Genomic DNA, 18,133 nt, shown 5'->3' with positions numbered 1-18,133 from the left:
AGGGCGCTTGAAAGGAAACTGATCAGACCGATTTCCAGGAAAAGATTCAAAGTGGATCAAACAACAACTAAAGAGCAAATATGATGAGGTTAGAAATACCCTACAACTACAAATATCTGAGAGGACCCCAGAATTTACATGACATGGGTCCAAGGACTCCAATTATGGATACACAGGAAGAAAATAATTAAACGCAATGATGTTAAACTTTAAAAAAAAAACAATTCCCTAACTACATTGACAATATCATTTTAAAAGCATCTTCTTAAATCTCACTGCCTGAGACTTCCAAACAGACTAGACCAGATCCTTATCTAGAGGACAAATTAAAACCTACTAGATTTTCTTCTCCAGTTTCTCTAATTTAGGAGAGGCAAAAGAAAATAACTAATTACAGCATATACCACACCAATGCAAATGTAGTCTTGATTTCACATCACAACCCATTTACTCCAACCAATAAATTTGATTTTTCTATATACTTTACATCCCAACAAGAACAATAAGCCAGTTTACCCTCTTGTTTTTCAATTAAATTAGTTTCACTAAATTCTTACTTCTAACGATCACACACACTCATTTTTCACACTGAAATATTTGTACTTTTTAAGTCAAAATGGAATCTTTACAACTCTGCCTAACCTTTTATGGGTAAGTTTTGGAACGGCTCCAGTATCTTAAAATGACTAAGGTCTGCACGTTCATACCACGTTATAATTTCTACCAAAATAAAAATTATTATACATACGTTACAATACAGATAGAAAAAATGGGGAACATATTCAACCGTTAACAGCAATTATGGTTGAGGTTCATAATGCAAGAGACTTTCATTATACTTTATACAGAATTTCTACAAGCTTTTGTTTTATGAAAGCACATATTAATTTTTAAATCAGAAAAAAATAGATGCAGAAATAAGCTTTAATGCAATTAATTAAATTATTTCAATTTTTGTAACTTGAACTCTAAAACTTAAGACTCAAATTTTTTTTAATCTGGAATTCCAAATTAAATATTTGAAAATAAATATCCAGTTCAAAAATGTCACTGAAGTTCTTAAGCTAGTTTGCTGAAGTTACCAAGGAGCTGGGGAAAATTATATCACTTCACTGCCCAATACAGGAGCCCTCATGCAGCTGGTTAAATTAAATGTTAAATGAATTAGAATTGAATAGAATTTAAAATACAGTTCCTCAGTCACACCAGCCACATTCCAAGTACTCCCAGTCACATGTGGCCAGTGGCTCCTGTACTGGACAGCGCACACACAGAACACACTGCCATCACAGAAAGTTCTTTTGGACAGCACTGCTCTCAAGTAAACTGCTACTGATCTGCCATAGCATTATTCGTACATAGCATAAAATGAGAAGAGTACTTGTCATTTTTTCTCCTAAAACTTAATACAACCTGAGTGTCTATGGAAAATGGATTATTGGAGGCTGCTGCACTGATGTGACTTTGAAAAAGTCCTGTTTTTTTAGAACGAGTTTTTAAAAATTCTTCCCCTACAGTGTCCCTCATTCAAAGCCGCTTTACATGGCAAGCCTGTGCCCTTGGTTCACACTGATGCTTTAGTACACTTCCTGACTTGATTTCTATTGCTAAACTATTTGTCCTCACCTGACCAGTTATTTGAATAAAGTTGTTGTTTTAATTATTACTCTTGTAATTTCCTTCCTCATGTAGAAAGCAAGATAAAAACAAGGGAACAATATGGAAAGGGCTAAACTTTATCTTGAACTTGCTGATCTCATTGATTTTCTCTAATTCTAACTTGAAAAAATTAAAAACTCCAGCTCAAGTTACTAATGCATAAAAGAAATCTCCTAGTCCACAACAAAATCTGGAAGCTTTATTCCATCAGTGCACAGTGAAGTATAAAGGGAAGGCTCAGGTACTCCATCAAGATAAGGTTGTACAACTGCATCTTTCCTCATCTTGGAGACTGACACTGACACATTATAAAAAGGCCAATAGCTACAAAACCACATAAAAAATACAGTCACCAAACACTTCAGCTGGGTCACATTATTCCATACACACACAAAAGTGATTGCAAATATAACTAATATATATTGAGTCTCACCAATTTCTCCTTCTTGTCCAGGCTTAGGAATGCTAATAGAAGTTCTGGTCTCCACTTCTAGTTTCTTCCTTGTGTCCCCTCTCTTTCCAACTATATGCCTATAATATAAAGAAAACTAATTAATATAAGGATATTATGTCAAAATGTGCTAGGATAAAGAACTCCATCATGTTTAAATCATATGTGGCCAGAGATAACTCCCTCACAGAAAAATGCTTCAGTAAAAACTCAGTATTTGTAGAGGAAATTACAAGTCATTGGCTTTACAGAACATGTTGCATTACACTCATTGGCAAAATGATGCCCTACAGCCATTCAACATACAGAAAGAATAACTATGCCCAACACCTGTTTGCTTCTCAAAATTATATTCAAAATCTGGGTCTGCAGTTCAGTAAACGGAAAGCTGGCATAGTCTCACAAGGCACTTCCAGTAATCAATGGGTCTACAGTGCGAAGAGGGAAAACCTTGTCCTTTCAGAGAGCAAATTAACTACATTACAAGTTCATCCTAAGGGAATTATCCTTGATTAATTAAATAAGGGTAAAGAGCTTAGCAAAGAGCAGGGTCCACCAATCGGAGCAGATTCAAAAACACAGAGTAAACAGGTAACCTTCAGTCTGAATACAACACACAGGCATATTTTGTTTAAGAGATTTCACTAAAAGTTGGGAAACTTCACCCAAAAATACAGATTTCTAGGTTCTTTAGAAAAACTAGGAGATCTGGCGGCTCATGGCAAAAATACACTGGAACATGAGCTTGTCTCTAAACATGGAACATGAGCTCATCATAGTTGCCATCACTCCTTACTGTCTTTCATTCACTCCACTTCAATCATCTGCTGGCTCATTTACATTACTTGCCTAGGCCTACTCGTATAAATAATTCTGACAATCCAAGGTTATCTTCTGGAACCCACAGTAATCAGATGTGTTAAAGCAAATGAGACTACTAGATCCCAGGAGAAATGTTTCAGTTTGTAAAGCACTAATAGACCATCAGAGAAACATAAAATTAAGGGAAAAAAACTTCCTCATCAACAGTATTTCAGCTTCTATGATTTCAATTACAGTACCAAATAGCATGAGTGACTATGTCTAAAATTCTGCATTTGTTTTTACATAGGATAACCAAGCCCAGTTACTTCCATTAAGATTTCTTGCAGTCAGCCAAGTTTTTATAAAACAAAGTGTATAGAAGAGGACTGCAACTCCACAGTTTCCAGGTGGTTTTTCTTTGTGTTGGGCTGGGGATTGTACTGTACCAACTCTGTCAGGCCTTTGTCTTTCCAGGCCTTATCAATGAGGGCAGCTTTCAACCAGCCTCCTGTCTGTTAGCACATGGACAAGCATACCAGAAAAAGCAGTTGGCTCAAAGTGTTATTAAGAGTCTAGGCACCTTAGAAAGGGAAGTGATTCAAGTTAAAGAGGCTTTAGAATCAAAGAAACCTTGGGCAAGTTATTTAAACCACTCTAAGCCTATTTCCTCACTTATAAAAATGGAGTGAATAATACCTAAGTATCATAAGGTTGTTGTAAGGATTAAATGTGATCATACATTAAAGGGCTTCCCACTTACTGGCACATAGCTCAGTACAGCCCATGCCACCCTCATTCAGCCCACGATGGCATTCTTCCAGTTAAGAATACAGCCAGACCAAAAGAGGTTTACATGGGAAGTCTAAAACATTCACTACAGCAATACAGATATGCACTGCAAGGGTGAATCCTTTACTGAATATACAAGGGAAATTCTTGCCAAATCAAGCGGTTCTCAATCTTGGCTACACACTGGAATCACCTGATGGGGGCTTCAAAAACTATTGATGCCTCGGTCCAGCTCCCAGAAATTCGGACTCAGCTGGTCTGGGGTGCACCTAGGTATCAGGAATTTTAAAAGCTCCCCAGATGATTTTAATGTGCATCTGAAGTTAAGAAACACAGTATTAGATCTAGTCCACGGACATGTGTACCACCATTAGGCTTTGATTATAAACTAGTTTGGTCAAGTCATTTCTTCCTTGATCCAAAAGACTACAGAAATGACTCATAAGAAAGAAATCTTCCTTGTATGTCACTTATTTCTCAATAAGGCTGGAAGGAAGGAAAGAAGAAAGGGAGTTAAGGAAGTAAAAAAGAAGTCGTCCTAGTAAATATTGTCTATTAATTAGGATTTAACAGAAACAATACCTAATTTAACATGCAAGTCATCTGGAACAAAATGAATACTTAGAATATATAGAATTCAAAGGCTCATCAAGTTAGAATCAGACATAAGGAATTTTTACACACCTCAGCAGTAGCAAATATACACATTAAGACATGTTATATTAATTTTATCAGGAATCTGAGCTGCAATTTTCTAAAATCATGTTTCTTAAAGAAAAATGTCACTGGAACCTGAAAGGAAAGTGAGCTGTCAGAATGAACATTTCAGTTCCCATGCGGCCACATTCCAGCAGAAGAATTTCATCTTTAATAGGTGTTTCAGAAGATTCTCAAGGTTGATAAAAATGAAACAATTTGCATCTTGGAGCTTAAAAGTATGATTCCATGCTTGTAGATCTCCTCTCATAGAGGCACATGGACATTTAATTCATCTGGTACTACACAGAAAAACAATCTATGGACTTCCTAGACCAGCCTATCTGCAGAGGTGCAAGCCCAAAAGAAGCCTGTCAGCTACATAAGCTAACCATATTAGTGGTTAATATGGGACAGAATGTGGTCCATCACACAAGCAAGGACAGACTGAAGTGGCACAAAGCTTCCAAGCAATGTACATATAAAGATGACTCTGGAAAAAGCATATCAGTCTTCGACAAGCATTGGAGGTTAACAGAACAGACACATTCCTGCCTTCAAGAAGCCTCCCACCTAGTGGAAGAGATACCAAACAGCACACAAGTAAATATAAACACAGGTCTGAGAAATGCTACAGAGGAAAAGTAGAGGGTATTACAAAAGCACACAGTAGGCAATCAATGTGGTGGGTGGGGATGTTGATGTCAAAGCAAGCTTCCCTAAGGAAGGAGAATATAACTAGGGAAGGGAGAGGAGCGATTATAAGGCAAAGGAACAGCATATGCCAAAGCTCAAAGGCTCAAAGGCAGGAAGGAACACAGCACATTTGAGGAACTGAAGAAAACCAGTTAAGCTTAAGTGCAAAGCCAGGTAAAGAGTGGTATGAGTTGAGACTGAAAAATGCAGAGCTGGGTAAGTCATGTTCCAGATATTGGCCACTGCTCCCATGTTTAAGAGAACTCCATCTTCAACGGAAGGATGTTGTTTGATTTTAAACAGAGGTAGTAAAATAAGCAGATTTGCCTATTTAAAAGGATCATTCACCCTTAACGTGAAGAACTGATTGGAAGAGCAAGAATCAACGTGGAGACACCATACATAGGTTGGCTATTTGAAGTAATCCACAGAAGAGGAGGCAGGGTGGCTATAAAGAAAAAGATAAGTGGTGGATTCCAAGATATTTAAGAGGCAAAATCAGCAGGACTTGGTGACACATGTGGAATGATGAAACTGATCTGTAATCAGTCCTGAGAAATTCTAGGACATAAAACACTATTTTGTCATTAGTAATCAAGCACTGCAGTAGTAAGTGTGGAAAAGAGAAGAGGCAGTTTCCTGCTGAGTTTCCTGGGAGTGCCTTCCCTTGAAGCTGCGGGGGGGTGGGGAGACCTCACTCACTTGTAGAGCAGGCTGGGGGCCTTCACAGTACACCGGAAACCTTGTGGGGTCTGCACCACTTCGTAGGCTTCACAGGGCTCTTCTGCACACTCCACGAAGCCTGCACAGAAACCATAACATCTCACTCAGAGCTGCTGCTATGTGAACAACAGTTTTCTCCCCAGCTGGCAATCACTCTCAAGGTTTTAAAAAAAAAAAATACATACAAAGAACAGCCATACGCTTTACACTGCAGAATACTGCTCTGACATTCCTTCTGATCTGCTCTTAGAAGAAAAATAAAGAATAAAAAACACATTTTAAATCTTCCAATCTTGGAACCTTGGAAAAGTAGTATATACATACTGCTATTTAACTGTTTTCTCCCAGAAAGCTAAGACACACTAAATTTTTTTCACTACTTTTTTAGTGAGATGTAATTCATGTAACATAAAATTTATCCTCTTAAAATGTACAACTCAGTGGTTTTAAGTGTTAGAGCACAAAATCACTTCAGTGAATGAGGTAGGAGTGATACTGGGAGAATTTACTACACACAGCCAAGACAAAGAGAAAGGAGGATGGTGAAATAAAGGAGTTCAAGTCCTCAGGGCTGAAAGGCAACAGTGAGAAGGACCGAGGGGAAGACTAAGTCCCAAGGTTTAGGGCCTAATGGAAAAGCTTACAAACCAAAAGGAAAAGGAAGCAGAGAACCTGTGAGGCCCTTTTTGTGCATTAAACCCAAGTTCAAGTTAATTAGCCTGAAAATATTTATAATTCACTTCAACTGTTCAGCTTACTTCTTAAAATTACTCCTAAATAACAATAATGTTGGTTGGGTATTTGAAACTGCCTGAATATAACTGCAAAGAAGAAAAGAAAAATTACAACACAACAATAATAATAACAGCATTGGATGAACACTTTACATATGTTCATATACTTTGATAATTACACAAATTACTTCATAACTTTATAGATAAAAGAACTTAACTTCGTCACAGAATATTAGTGGTTAATATTAACAGTTAACTAAAATTACTCATTACATTTAAGCCTCTGTACAAAGATGAACTATAACTTGACTTACAAACTGAGAACATCTCATCAAACCCAAACTCATCTGTCCCCTCGGACATAAACACAAATGAAGCTGTCTCAAATTTCAGTACTTACAGAGAAAGATACTGAAATAAAACAAAGAATTGCTTCTATAACACAGAGAACATTTTACTTCTAATCTGACCAAAGAGTAACTAGGACTACCTTGGTAATAGTCATCATCTTCTTCTTCATGTTGATAAGTCTGTTCTTGGATGGGATTCTTCCTGTAAACTCGTCCACCGATTCTTATAAGCTGTGGACGCAGAACTTCCATGATGCTGTCTGCAAATCAAAGTCCAGTGAAATCCTGAAAAACAAATGATCACCTTACCTTTTGTTTTAATCAGAAATAAAAACCCAACCTCTATGTGGAGGCCTGAAAGGACATATTTGAGCATCAGTTCACAGTACTTACTAAGCAAAAGCAACTCTGTTTCCATTAGATTTCCCCTATCTCTAAGCTGTTTTAAATCAATTTCCACATTTTCCACTACACTATTCCACTCCCAGCTCCACTGTAGACTGTAATTTGTAAACTATTCAGCATTCCCAGAAAAGGTGATTAAAAGATACTGAGCCTATCCATGACTCTGAGAGAACAGAGGTCTCCTTATTACTTTACCTAAAGAAAGTAAAATGCAACCTTCTATGTTTATCTAAACATCTGCGAAGTGTCTCACCATTTCTATCCAGCAGGATAATTAAGAGAACTAGGGATATTTAATACACTTACCCTTAAGGGTCGAAAAAAGTCCCTAAGTACTTTTAGAGGTGCTAGAAATCAGTACCCAACAATTAGATAGTTTCCTATCAAAACATTGCTAAAATGACTTAACCAACATGGTTCTCCAAACCAAATCCTCCTCTCAGCAATGTGTGTTCAAACACTGTATACCACTCACTGAGATGCCAAGCTTCTAGTCACCACTTAAAGAATCAATTATTTAGGAAACAAAGGTTGCTTATGCGCTAGCTGTGGTTAAGTTCAACCAATGTTGCTACCACATATGTTAGATGGTCTTAAAGCCCAAAATAGAGTTTCCTCCAAGAAAGATCAACCCTTACTAAAATAAACTAATGCTCAATCCAATCTCAGCAAGTAAGTCGCTTTGTTAGTTTGCTTACAGAACCAAGGAGAGATTTCATGTTGTGAAAAATAACAACATAGAAGGCAAAGACTTCAATATGGGATGAGGGGCCATAATTAGCAATAGTTCAACTGAAATTACACCCTAGTGCCTTATTCCCCCTGGATCTCTCAATTTAAAAAAAAAAAAAAGGCTCTGCACAAAAGTAGACTTTAATGTTAAGGTCGGGCCCTCAGACTGAGCTCTGGAAGAGGGAGGTGCCTCAGGGAGAGCAAACCCTTCACCTGTCTTTCCCATGCGGCTCTGAGACTACTTAGAAAAAACGACGAAGGAATTAATTTCGCCCTGCTTCATGGTGGTTTGGAGAGAGAGAGAGGAAAGCAGGCCTGCAACGTCGTGGGAGAAGATGAAGCCCTGAATCGTAAAAGCGAGCGAAGAAAAAAGTACTCCGCTGCCGCAGGAAAACCGCGGTAAGGCGAGCACGCGAAGGCCCCGGAAGTTCTCTCGGAGATCACGTTCTCCGCGCCTCCTCGCCCCGGCCACGCCCACTACCGCACGGGCGCGCGCACGCCGCCACGAGCTCCCTCTACGAGGGCGCGAGCACGCCGCCGCCCTTGTTTTAAACGCGACTTCTCGGGCTGACTTTGGGGGCGGGGCTGTGGAGGAAAGTGCCGAAGCCGCAAAGGTAAGTGGCAGAGGGCTCAGGGACCCTCGGAGCTTGGTGGAAAGGGAGTTGATCCCTGGGATCCTACCTGCAGGGACTAGTAAAATGGAGAAAGTAGGAGAAACAGGAGCCTGCCGCAGAGGGCGTGTAAGAGGAAATTTCCTCAGGCCGCGCCGGACAAGTGCGCATGCGGGCCGAGGGGTGGCGCCTGCGCAGTGGACAGCACGGATGGCGACGCCCCCTGGGGAACCCGGCGGGGACGAGGGCGGGTGCCGTGGCTTGGAGTCAGCTTAGGAACCACTGGCGTTCTGAGCCCTCCTCTCTTCGGCCCCTTTCTTTCCACTCCACCTGGTTTTAGCTGTAGAATCTTTTTGAACGGTAATCCAGCTGTATAAGTGGAACACAGTGGAACGATTTTTTGACGATGTTGTTTACTGATTGCTTGTAATAAGTTGCCATTGTACCAGGGTACTTACTTCAGCGTCTTTTGGATAAGGAGACATTTTAAAAAGAAGGATTCTTTTTAAGAAAATAGACATGTCTCTGCTGAGACGGAAAATAGTTTATGAATATAAGGTCAACCCTGTCATACATGAAGTAAATGATCATCCTCATCCTATCAATGTGAACATAAGAATGCTGGCGTTCCACACCCCCCCCCCAGCACTCTCCAAAGATCTCTACTGCCAATAGTTCCAGCTTCCCTGATAGGGTCAAATCCCATGCTACTTCACCATCAGTATTTAAACATTAAACGAAATTTTGCTAAGCACTACCTTGGGCCTGGCAGCCAGGTGGGAGATTTGTGTAAACAGATCTGCAAAGTGAGGAAGAAAAAGAAAACAGTAATGGACCACCCCTCATGACACCAAGCTCTATCCCCTCTGCATAACCTTTGTTGAGCTACTAGCCCTGTGTTTTGTCATTTGTTCATCATTCGGGAAACATTGTGATCCCGGTTCTGTGCTAGGCCTTGAGGGTAGAAAGACAGCCCTTTCCTCCTTTTCTAAGAAAGGGGTTCTTCCTAAGATCATGAATCTTTTGTAAATGTGTATCATTAGCTTCTATTTTGTTCTGAACTTTTGTAAGGAGTCACGTATTCAGTACATATTTTCTTATTTACATTTGGACTTTTTGACTTTTTGATAGGACAAAAGATTAAACACAACTCCTCTATTCCTAATAGGTCGTCAGTCCTAAAGTCTTTCTTGAACTATTTTATTCCAGTTTTGGGTCGCCACCAAGTGATCAACTTGGGTATTACATTTGGATGAAAAAGGTTTTTTTTTAATTTTGAATAAAAAGGCCAATATGTATTTCCCAACTAATTCCCCTTCCTTGGGAACAGAACACAGTGTTATTCTGGAATTTTATTTGGAAAATTTTATAAGTGAATTTCTTGGTGTGGCTTGGTGAGGATGTATCCAAGACAAACTGTCCTATGAGGCATGGTTGTTTTATCCTCATATAATTTATTTCCTCAGTCAAATTGCTACCTTGGCACTGCCATATTACCCCTTCATAACCCATAAATCACCCACACTCAATCCCAAGTGACATAAACACTTTGCTAATGGTGGGAAGTAGTGTTTTAAGTAGAAAAACTATGAATAAACATATTTTCACTTAAAATCCTGAGTGACATTTTGGCCTGAGGCATCAATAAAAGATCGTGGGAATAGAGAGAGTAGAAGAAATGGGAGCTAATTCTTTATTAAACTGAATGCTGGCTTTTATGGCAGCTAGAAAGAAATGTTGTCAGTCTCGCTTCCATAAACTTGCCAATTGCTATTTTTCTTTCTCTGTAGTGAAGTGAGAATTCTCCTAGAGGAAATGGCTGCCTCTTCATCATCTTCCTCAGCTGGTGGGGTCAGTGGAAGCTCTGTCACTGGATCTGGTTTCAGTGTCTCAGACCTTGCCCCACCACGGAAAGCCCTTTTCACCTACCCCAAAGGAGCTGGAGAGATGTTAGAAGGTGATCTCATGCTGCTTTTTGCTGAGTAATTGGATTCAGACCTGCAATGAACATTAATTGTAAAAAGCTATTAAGTGGATTAGAGATGAGTTTGCCCTGGTTTCAGCTCCACATTTCATCTCTTGTCCCCATTTCAAAATAGTATCTCTAAAACACAGATCTTTCTCCAGAATCAGAATTTTGAAGCTGAACAAGCCTTTGGAAATCAAGGGGGTCATCTAGAGTTATTTAAACCTAGAAGAGATTAAGTGATTTAACCATGTGAAAGGACAAAATCAGCACTGGAACCAGGAATTCTGTTGACCTGCTCCAGTTTGCTTTATCCTGACACCAGTCTGCTTCCCTATGGTCAGTAGGTTTGATATATTTTTCGTAATATAATTCATCTACAGATAGATTAGTCCCATCAAAAAAGTTCTGAGAAGCAACAGAAACCAATCTGCTACTATGGTATGTGAAGATGACTCCTGGCCCACTGCAGGACAGTGCTGAATGGTTTTTCTAGCCCTGGAACTGGATTTGCATCAAACCATCCCCTATCTTATTCAGCACACATTTGCAAACTGGCTGGCCAAGGTCAGGGCACAGGCTGTAAGCATGGAACAGCAGTATCTAGAATTCATCAGGTCACTGTCACTTTAGGAGCTGGACCAATAAATTCTTAATAGGACACATAAAAATCACATGAAGAGCTCATTTTAAAATGTACATTTCTGGCTTAGAGATTCCAAATTACTCTGAAGCACAGGAATCTCCATTTTGACTACATCCAGGGGATCCTCATGAAAGTGGTCCTTAACTATTAACCTATTCATCATACTTTGAAAAAAATCAGCAAAGAACTTATTAAGGATTGAAAATCTACTTGATTTTAGTACATCTGTGTTAAATTATATATTGATCTTTTTTGCTTTAAATATTGCAAATTTCAGTAAGTATGTTTAAAAATTAATCTGGAAATGTCTAGGAAAGGTACAAACTGTAGTTAAGAGTTGGCTTTTTAGGGATGATATTTATTCATTTATATCAGGCTTAATAAAAAGCAGAGGTTTGGGTTAAGCCAGGGCAAACAGAAGACTCACTTGTGACAGGAAAAAAAGAGAAGACCGGGACCGTAAGGCTCTTTAGAACTGGTTCAAATCATGTTTAGTGAAGTAGACAATCAGATAGTGTACTTAGTAATGCATCTGAGGTGTAAGTACTTCTGTCTTTGCCTTTTCATTTTCTTCAATTGTATTAACTGAATACTCAAGTTAATATCACTGAGTCTGGAGGTAGTGAACATTTGGGGCCTTGTTTATCATATTTGACACTAAAAATAAATTATGACTTCAGTTATATACAGCAGAGACCTGGTATTAAGGAAGTTTCCCATAAAACAAGTCAAAAGTTGGCGGCATTTAAATTGCTTAATGAGTTTTATAGCAGCAGAAGAGGAATCACTGTTTCACAATGGACCCTAAGATAGAAGGCATTTAAATTCTAGCTACGGGAGGAATTTAATACAGGAGGTGCCTTCTTGGTCTCAAAGCTATCAGCATTCTTCGTCAGTGTACACCAGATTACTTGGTAACATTAAAGAAGAAAGACTTCTGAGATTAGTCTAAATGTTGATGTTCTAACAAGTTACAGTTCTATCCACTTTTATTCTATCCCATTGTGCTTCATGGAGGAATGTGTTGGCTTTCTGTTGTAGGATGAATTTATATTAGGTTTAAATTCACAGTACACAGCTTCAATTCTCTGCCTTACGTTTAAAATTTCACCTATATTTTAAAGCTGCTTACATTTAAGGGCAGACTATGAAAACTTAGAGATGGCAGTCCTTGAACTATCCTGGTCAAATGAAAAATGTTAAATTGAAAAGAATACTCTTAAATGTGAGTTAATAAGGATGCTAGATTTGGAAGCATTGTCTACCATGTTTATAGGTGATACTATTATGCAAGTAATCTAATGCATAGGTACCTGACCATTTTTCTTACAGTAGGATGTAGGCATACCTCATTTTGTTGGGCTTTGCAGACACATTTTTTGGTTGTTTTTTTTTTTTACAAATTCAAGATTTGTGGCAGCCCTGCATCGAACAAATCTGTTGACACCATTTTTCCAGTAGCATTTACTTACTTCATGTCTGTGTCACATTTTGGTAATTCTCACAATATTTCAAACCCTCCACCAGCAAAAAGATTACAGTTTGCTAAAGGCTTACATGGTGGTTCGCATTTTTTAGCAAACAAATATTTTTTAATTAAGATATGTACACCAGTCTTTTTAGACATAATGCTATTGCACACTTAATAGACTACAGCATGGTATAAACTTAACTTTTATATGCACTAGGAAACCAAAAAATTAGTATGACTTACTTTATTACAGTGGTCTGAAACTGAGCCCACAATATCTCTAAGATACACCGGTATGAAAATAGAGTAGGAAGAGTTGCCTGTTCAGAGTAAGGAACAAAAGTAATTAGGAATCAAGGTTGGATGCTGTTTATAATCTTAGCAGGTTCAACTTGATCTTGCATTCTCCTAAGTCTAGGATAGTAAACCCAAATAACCTGTACTTAACCATGTAAATTAACTTTTTTCTGTATCTGCTGTCTGATAACTGACAGCTCACATAAGCAGTATACTGTAGAGTTTTCAGCATTCCCCTGTCCTTAGACTATCATCACCCACTTATTAGTAAGCAAATTAGAGACTGCCTTCCAGCCCAGAAGTGGCTGGATTTTAGTGATATTGTAGGCCACTGAAGCATAAATTATCTGGCATTGTCTAATTTCCTATTGTGAGGTAATACTCTTTTAATTGAATTTGTTAGCATCCTATTTATTAGAGTTGGCAATGGTGTTAGATTTGGGCAATTTACTCAACTTTTCACCATTTATAACCTTTGTCCCTTAAGAGGAAAGCTGACGTATTGCTACTTGGTGTGTTACAAAGGGTTTGATTACAGTTTCTAAATGGAAGACAGATTGCCCCAGGCTGACTCCTCTCTGGAGAAATTCCAGGCTTTAGATTCGTACACATATCACATCTAATAGGATGTGGCTAAGAAGCAGTGGACTTTGTGGTTAATGCCGAGCTGCAAATCAGCAGAAGTGTTCCATAGACAAAGAATAGCAAAGTGATGTGCAGGTGCCTTTTTGAAAGATTAGCTTACATCCTTTTGCTTTGAAGTTCATTACCAAGGGATATATGCAAATGTTATAACTTAAGCATTTATCTTAATAGCACCTGTGATTGAATGTAAGCGGGAGGTAGCCCTTCCAAGAGCTTTCAAATAAATCTTGGCCTGATCCTTATAGCCCAGAATTCCTGCTGTCTTGTGTGAGATCCTAAAGTTCAGGATCAAACCACCTGAGAAATGAGCTCTAATTCTCTATGCTTTGCTCTTTCTAAAATAAAACGAGTTATATTTAGATTCTTTAAGCAAGGGTCTGAATAGGATAGTGAATGGTGGCATATTTACACAGAAGAGCCATAATAAATTGCATCATTGCTGTCAAATGTTCACACAGTCCCTCTTCCCACAGTGAGATTTCATAATTATTCACTGCCTATCGCCCTTATCTAAAAAACTCAGTGATATCATTAGCTTACCTAGATAATTTTTTTAATTTGGACAGTCAGTATAATATTGAGTTAATTGAAAATAAATTTTTTTTTGCCCAGTTTCGATGATCTGCTCACAAATGACTTATATTCAGCCAGAGGAATGGGGGCGGGAGGATGGGATAGGATCATATCCCATATAGCACAATATGTAAGAAAAAAAGTTGAATTTAAAGAATAACAGCCTCCCCAAAGTGTACATTACTTTATGAAAGAAATTATATTTTAAAATAATACATAATATGTATATATCAATAATATATTTCATTCATATTGTATTATATATGGAAATTATTATTTTTACATCAATTTTGAAGATATCATTAGATAGAGGCCCTCTTCATTGTATATTCAAGCTTTATGGATGTATTATCCATAGTTTTTCTTAGTTTTTTACCATGAGCTTCCAGAATAAGGTCTGCCTTGTGATACACTCAGCATGAAGCCAGAATGTGTTAGTCCTATCTCCTTGTCACTTAATACCTGGCTGACACACCAACCCATGATTGATGGGTGAGTGCTTGACACCTAGTAGTGCTGGCATGAACTGCCACCTAAAAAAAGATAGCTATGTCCTCTTCCTCCATTTGTTTTAGGATTTTTGCAATAAGATCCCTTCCCCAGATGGTTTCTGCTGCCCTTTTAAGTCACATTTCCCTACATGAGCTCTCTGTCTTTTGGGGTCTGTTTTGCTTTATCAGCCCTTGCCTGATAAGAAATAACATGAACTAGCTTACGTTTCAGTTATCTTCCAAGTATTGTGGTGACTGAGTTAGCTACCTTTTCGTTGCCAGTTCTTGGCATCAGTATGTGCTCAGTTCTGAAATTGCACCATACCCTTATCACCATCCAAATTGCAGTGTTTTGGTTCAGTTGGAAAAATCAAGGTTACAGTTTCTGTTTACAGAATGAAATTTCCCAGCAGTGTTTGTGATGGTCCTAGTGATGTAATTTGATATATACAAAATCAACAAGAGCTATTTTTCCTCAGCTATGGTTTTTAGAATGAAAATGATTTAGAGGTTTGGTGTACCTTTGTATTTCGAAAGCACAGGGGTCACATGGCCAAATGTGTCAGCTGTCAGTATTTGCCTGACATACAAAATAGGAGAACATCAAGAAATTGTCAGGTTAAGAGAGGGGAAATGTTGACCAGGACATCAGACTCGGGTTTCTTGTTTTTGTTTTGGTTTTTTTTAAACACTATTTTTAAACTCTTGAACAAGCAGAGGGACTATTTTAATATTCTAGGTATAGAAGAAGTAGCTTTTATACCAGAGCAGTGTTAGTTCTAATGAAACAGAATCCCTCTTTGTAAACACTGAAAACTAGACCCTGAATGTAAAAGCAGGGAAAAGACTGGACATGTTTACTTGGTTTATCAGAAGCCATAAAACCCTTAGAGCAGATTAAAACTTTTCCTCTTCTGTTTGTAGATGGCTCTGAGAGATTCCTCTGTGAATCTGTTTTCAGCTATCAAGTGGCATCTACGCTTAAACAGGTGAAACATGGTAAGCACATGAGTGTTGTGTACTTAACTATGAGAACAAATGGGGGGGGTGGTAAATTTACTTGGCGACTCAGAAAGGTCAGAGTGCTCTGTGACAGAAACTCCCAAAAAATTAGCAAGCTAATTCAGTGGACGAATTACCTGCAGACAAGAGCATTCTATGGTCTTAATCCAGATACAAAGTCCACATTAAGGCTTACAGTTGAAGTAAAAGGGTTGGTTTTCTAGGGGAGTTAATGCTTCCTACTCCTCTTGTATTGCTCTTTCCTCTTCTTTCTGAAACCTTCTTTTACTGTTGTCTCTGGTTACCATCATTATCTTCAAGTACTTATGTGATACCACATGGTCCACCTGGCCTCTAACATCCTGATAGCACCTTTTCTGTTCCATCATGCCTCACCAGGCCCTCATTTATGTGTCAGGGAACTCTGTTCCCCCCAGCAGACCAGAGCATTTCTCCATTGAAAACATAGTTTTGGGGGGAAAGCTGCAATTACTTGTAACCCTAGGATTTTAGTATACAAATCACGAATTTAGTACACAAATAGCATTGAGGATAAGTATTACCTTTTTTTTTTTTTTAAGATTAAGTCTTCTGACCAACATAGGATAATTACTAGAATATTGAGGGGAAAAATCCTTCTAGAAATCATTTTTAAAATCAGTCATCCTGTTGGTGGTTGGTGACTGTCCCGTGGGAAATACATTGTATTACATATTGCCTCCTTGACTCTTTACAGATCAGCAAGTTGCTCGGATGGAAAAACTAGCTGGTTTGGTAGAAGAGCTGGAGGCAGATGAGTGGCGGTTTAAACCCATTGAGCAGCTGCTGGGGTTCACACCCTCTTCAGGTTGACCTTGCCTGGATGGTCACCTCTGGAGCACAGCAAGTGCAGATCCGGCAAGACCTGCACTTTTATTTATTGCAGCTTACATAGCCATCCAGAGATTCACAACTCAATCACTGAATTGTTAACTCACATCCATACTGATTTCTCTGTATCTGTCCACAAACAACAAATACTTAAATGTGTGATCTTACAGGGAAATTTTTTGGTTCATTTGTTTAAAAAAGTATTGAGAAACAGATTAAGGCAATCGGTGTCAGAGAACCAAGAGGTTTGGGTTTAAAAGATTTGTAGAACTTCACCAGAAAGGACACATACCAGAACTGGTCAGCTGAATGGTGTCTCTCCTGTCATTCATGCAGTTTCTGGGATCCTCACCATTCAAGTCCGAGGTCAGGATCTGGAGTTATAAAATACAGCATTTCTGACCTAAAAGCATTTTTGACAGTTCTTTTTGCAGATGAATGTGATTTCAACTCAGGACTTGTCCAAATTAGGAATTTCTTAATGTTTGGGGTTTTTTCTATTTTTAGACATCTAATTCTATAGACTTAACTTTTTCTAACCTCTTCTAGGCATGCCAAATGCTGGCAAAAAGAATTGCTTTTTGAGTTTGGAAGCACTTGTGAAAACAAAGCAGTGAGCAAGATCCTTTTAAACACAGAAATCCCGAGTTCATCTTGTTGGTGGGCTCAGGCAATTCTGTAGCAAATAAATCCTTTGAAAGCACTCCAAATTGGTTTCTTTATCCTTTCAAAGTCTCAGGGATTTGGGAATAGGGGGAAGAGCTCAAATTACTTTCTATAAGAAGGGAATTTAAAAACCATTTCTCCTAAGCAAATGGTAGATTTGCTTCATCTCAGGGATATTTGTCTTTTTGGAAGTATAAATTTATCTTATCAATATCTGAGTAGGTTTTCATACCATGAAGAGAAAAACCTGGAAAGCTAAGAAGGATCCTTTGTTTTTCCTCATGGTCCCCAGGGTCCATACTGCACAACTAGGAGAATTATTTATTAGATTGTTCGCAAATTTTGCCTCAGACAGTATTTGCCTTTCTCCTCATTAGTAATTTGTACCTGACCTGCTTAGAGTTGCTTAATTGTGAATAAATATAATCCCAGTAGTAATTGGCCTTAATCTCAGGAGTTCAGAATATTTTAACACATACTACGTGACAGGGAGATGGTGACCTCACTGAATGGGTAAGGAATCTGAGGGCAAGGAAGTTAAAGACCTGCTCGTGGTCACATTGCCCAGACAGAAGAAAATGTTGTAACTTGGAATAGATGGCAGTTGGTTGCTATTTCAGCCCACTATTCTAATCTCTAAAGTGCATCAGAGCACAAGAATTACCAGCCCTCAAACTCACCTATTTCCATATTAATGCTTCTCAACCTAAACAAGTTCCATATTTGAAAGCCATTGAGTTTCCCAACATTGTCCTTTTGGGCATCAACCCTCTTGATGATTACCAAAGGAAAAATTTAAAAATACCTAGTCTGCAATAAACCTTTAAGTCATATTTTCAGTGACAGTTTAGAAGCA

General features: G+C 38.4%; 2 protein-coding genes across 4 annotated transcripts in view; one reads left to right on the top strand and one right to left on the bottom strand.

The window, feature by feature from the left end:
• The window catches only part of ASCC1 (activating signal cointegrator 1 complex subunit 1), an 80,427-nt gene extending 71,497 nt beyond the window's left edge, over positions 1-8,930 (bottom strand). Inside the window, exons 1-4 of one of the 3 annotated variants that reach the window (XM_006212861.4) lie at positions 8,721-8,930; positions 7,043-7,187; positions 5,798-5,897; positions 2,093-2,190 (exon numbers count right to left, since the gene is read on the bottom strand). In XM_006212861.4, the coding sequence (XP_006212923.1) occupies positions 2,093-2,190; positions 5,798-5,897; positions 7,043-7,154 (310 nt within the window). In that variant the 5' untranslated portion in view covers positions 7,155-7,187; positions 8,721-8,930. Of the gene's footprint in view, positions 1-2,092; positions 2,191-5,797; positions 5,898-7,042; positions 7,188-8,005; positions 8,030-8,252; positions 8,439-8,720 lie in introns of those variants that run through there. The other 2 variants (XM_072971346.1, XM_031682273.2) reach the window with 2 other exon arrangements.
• On the top strand, positions 8,507-17,321 carry ANAPC16 (anaphase promoting complex subunit 16). The gene is made up of 4 exons (XM_006212862.3): positions 8,507-8,653; positions 10,441-10,607; positions 15,664-15,738; positions 16,478-17,321. Exons 2-4 carry the CDS (start codon positions 10,466-10,468, stop codon positions 16,591-16,593), a joined length of 333 nt encoding a protein of 110 aa, XP_006212924.1. The 5' UTR covers positions 8,507-8,653; positions 10,441-10,465; the 3' UTR covers positions 16,594-17,321.
• The last annotated feature ends 812 nt before the right edge of the window (positions 17,322-18,133 follow it).

Source organism: Vicugna pacos, chromosome 11 (genome assembly GCF_048564905.1).
Source record: "Vicugna pacos chromosome 11, VicPac4, whole genome shotgun sequence".
In the NCBI taxonomy this organism is placed as follows: Eukaryota; Metazoa; Chordata; class Mammalia; order Artiodactyla; family Camelidae; genus Vicugna; species Vicugna pacos.
This window is presented reverse-complemented; position numbering and strand designations above follow the sequence as displayed.

What these genes read in the sequence shown, in the direction of transcription:
- ANAPC16 (XM_006212862.3), top strand. Translation starts at nt 10,466, where the DNA reads ATGGCTGCCTCTTCATCATCTTCCTCAGCTGGTGGGGTCAGTGGAAGC. An exon ending in AGCTGGAGAGATGTTAGAAG is followed by an intron (nt 10,608 to 15,663) that starts GTGATCTCATGC and finishes TTCTGTTTGTAG; the next exon opens with ATGGCTCTGAGAGATTCCTC. An exon ending in GCTTAAACAGGTGAAACATG is followed by an intron (nt 15,739 to 16,477) that starts GTAAGCACATGA and finishes GACTCTTTACAG; the next exon opens with ATCAGCAAGTTGCTCGGATG.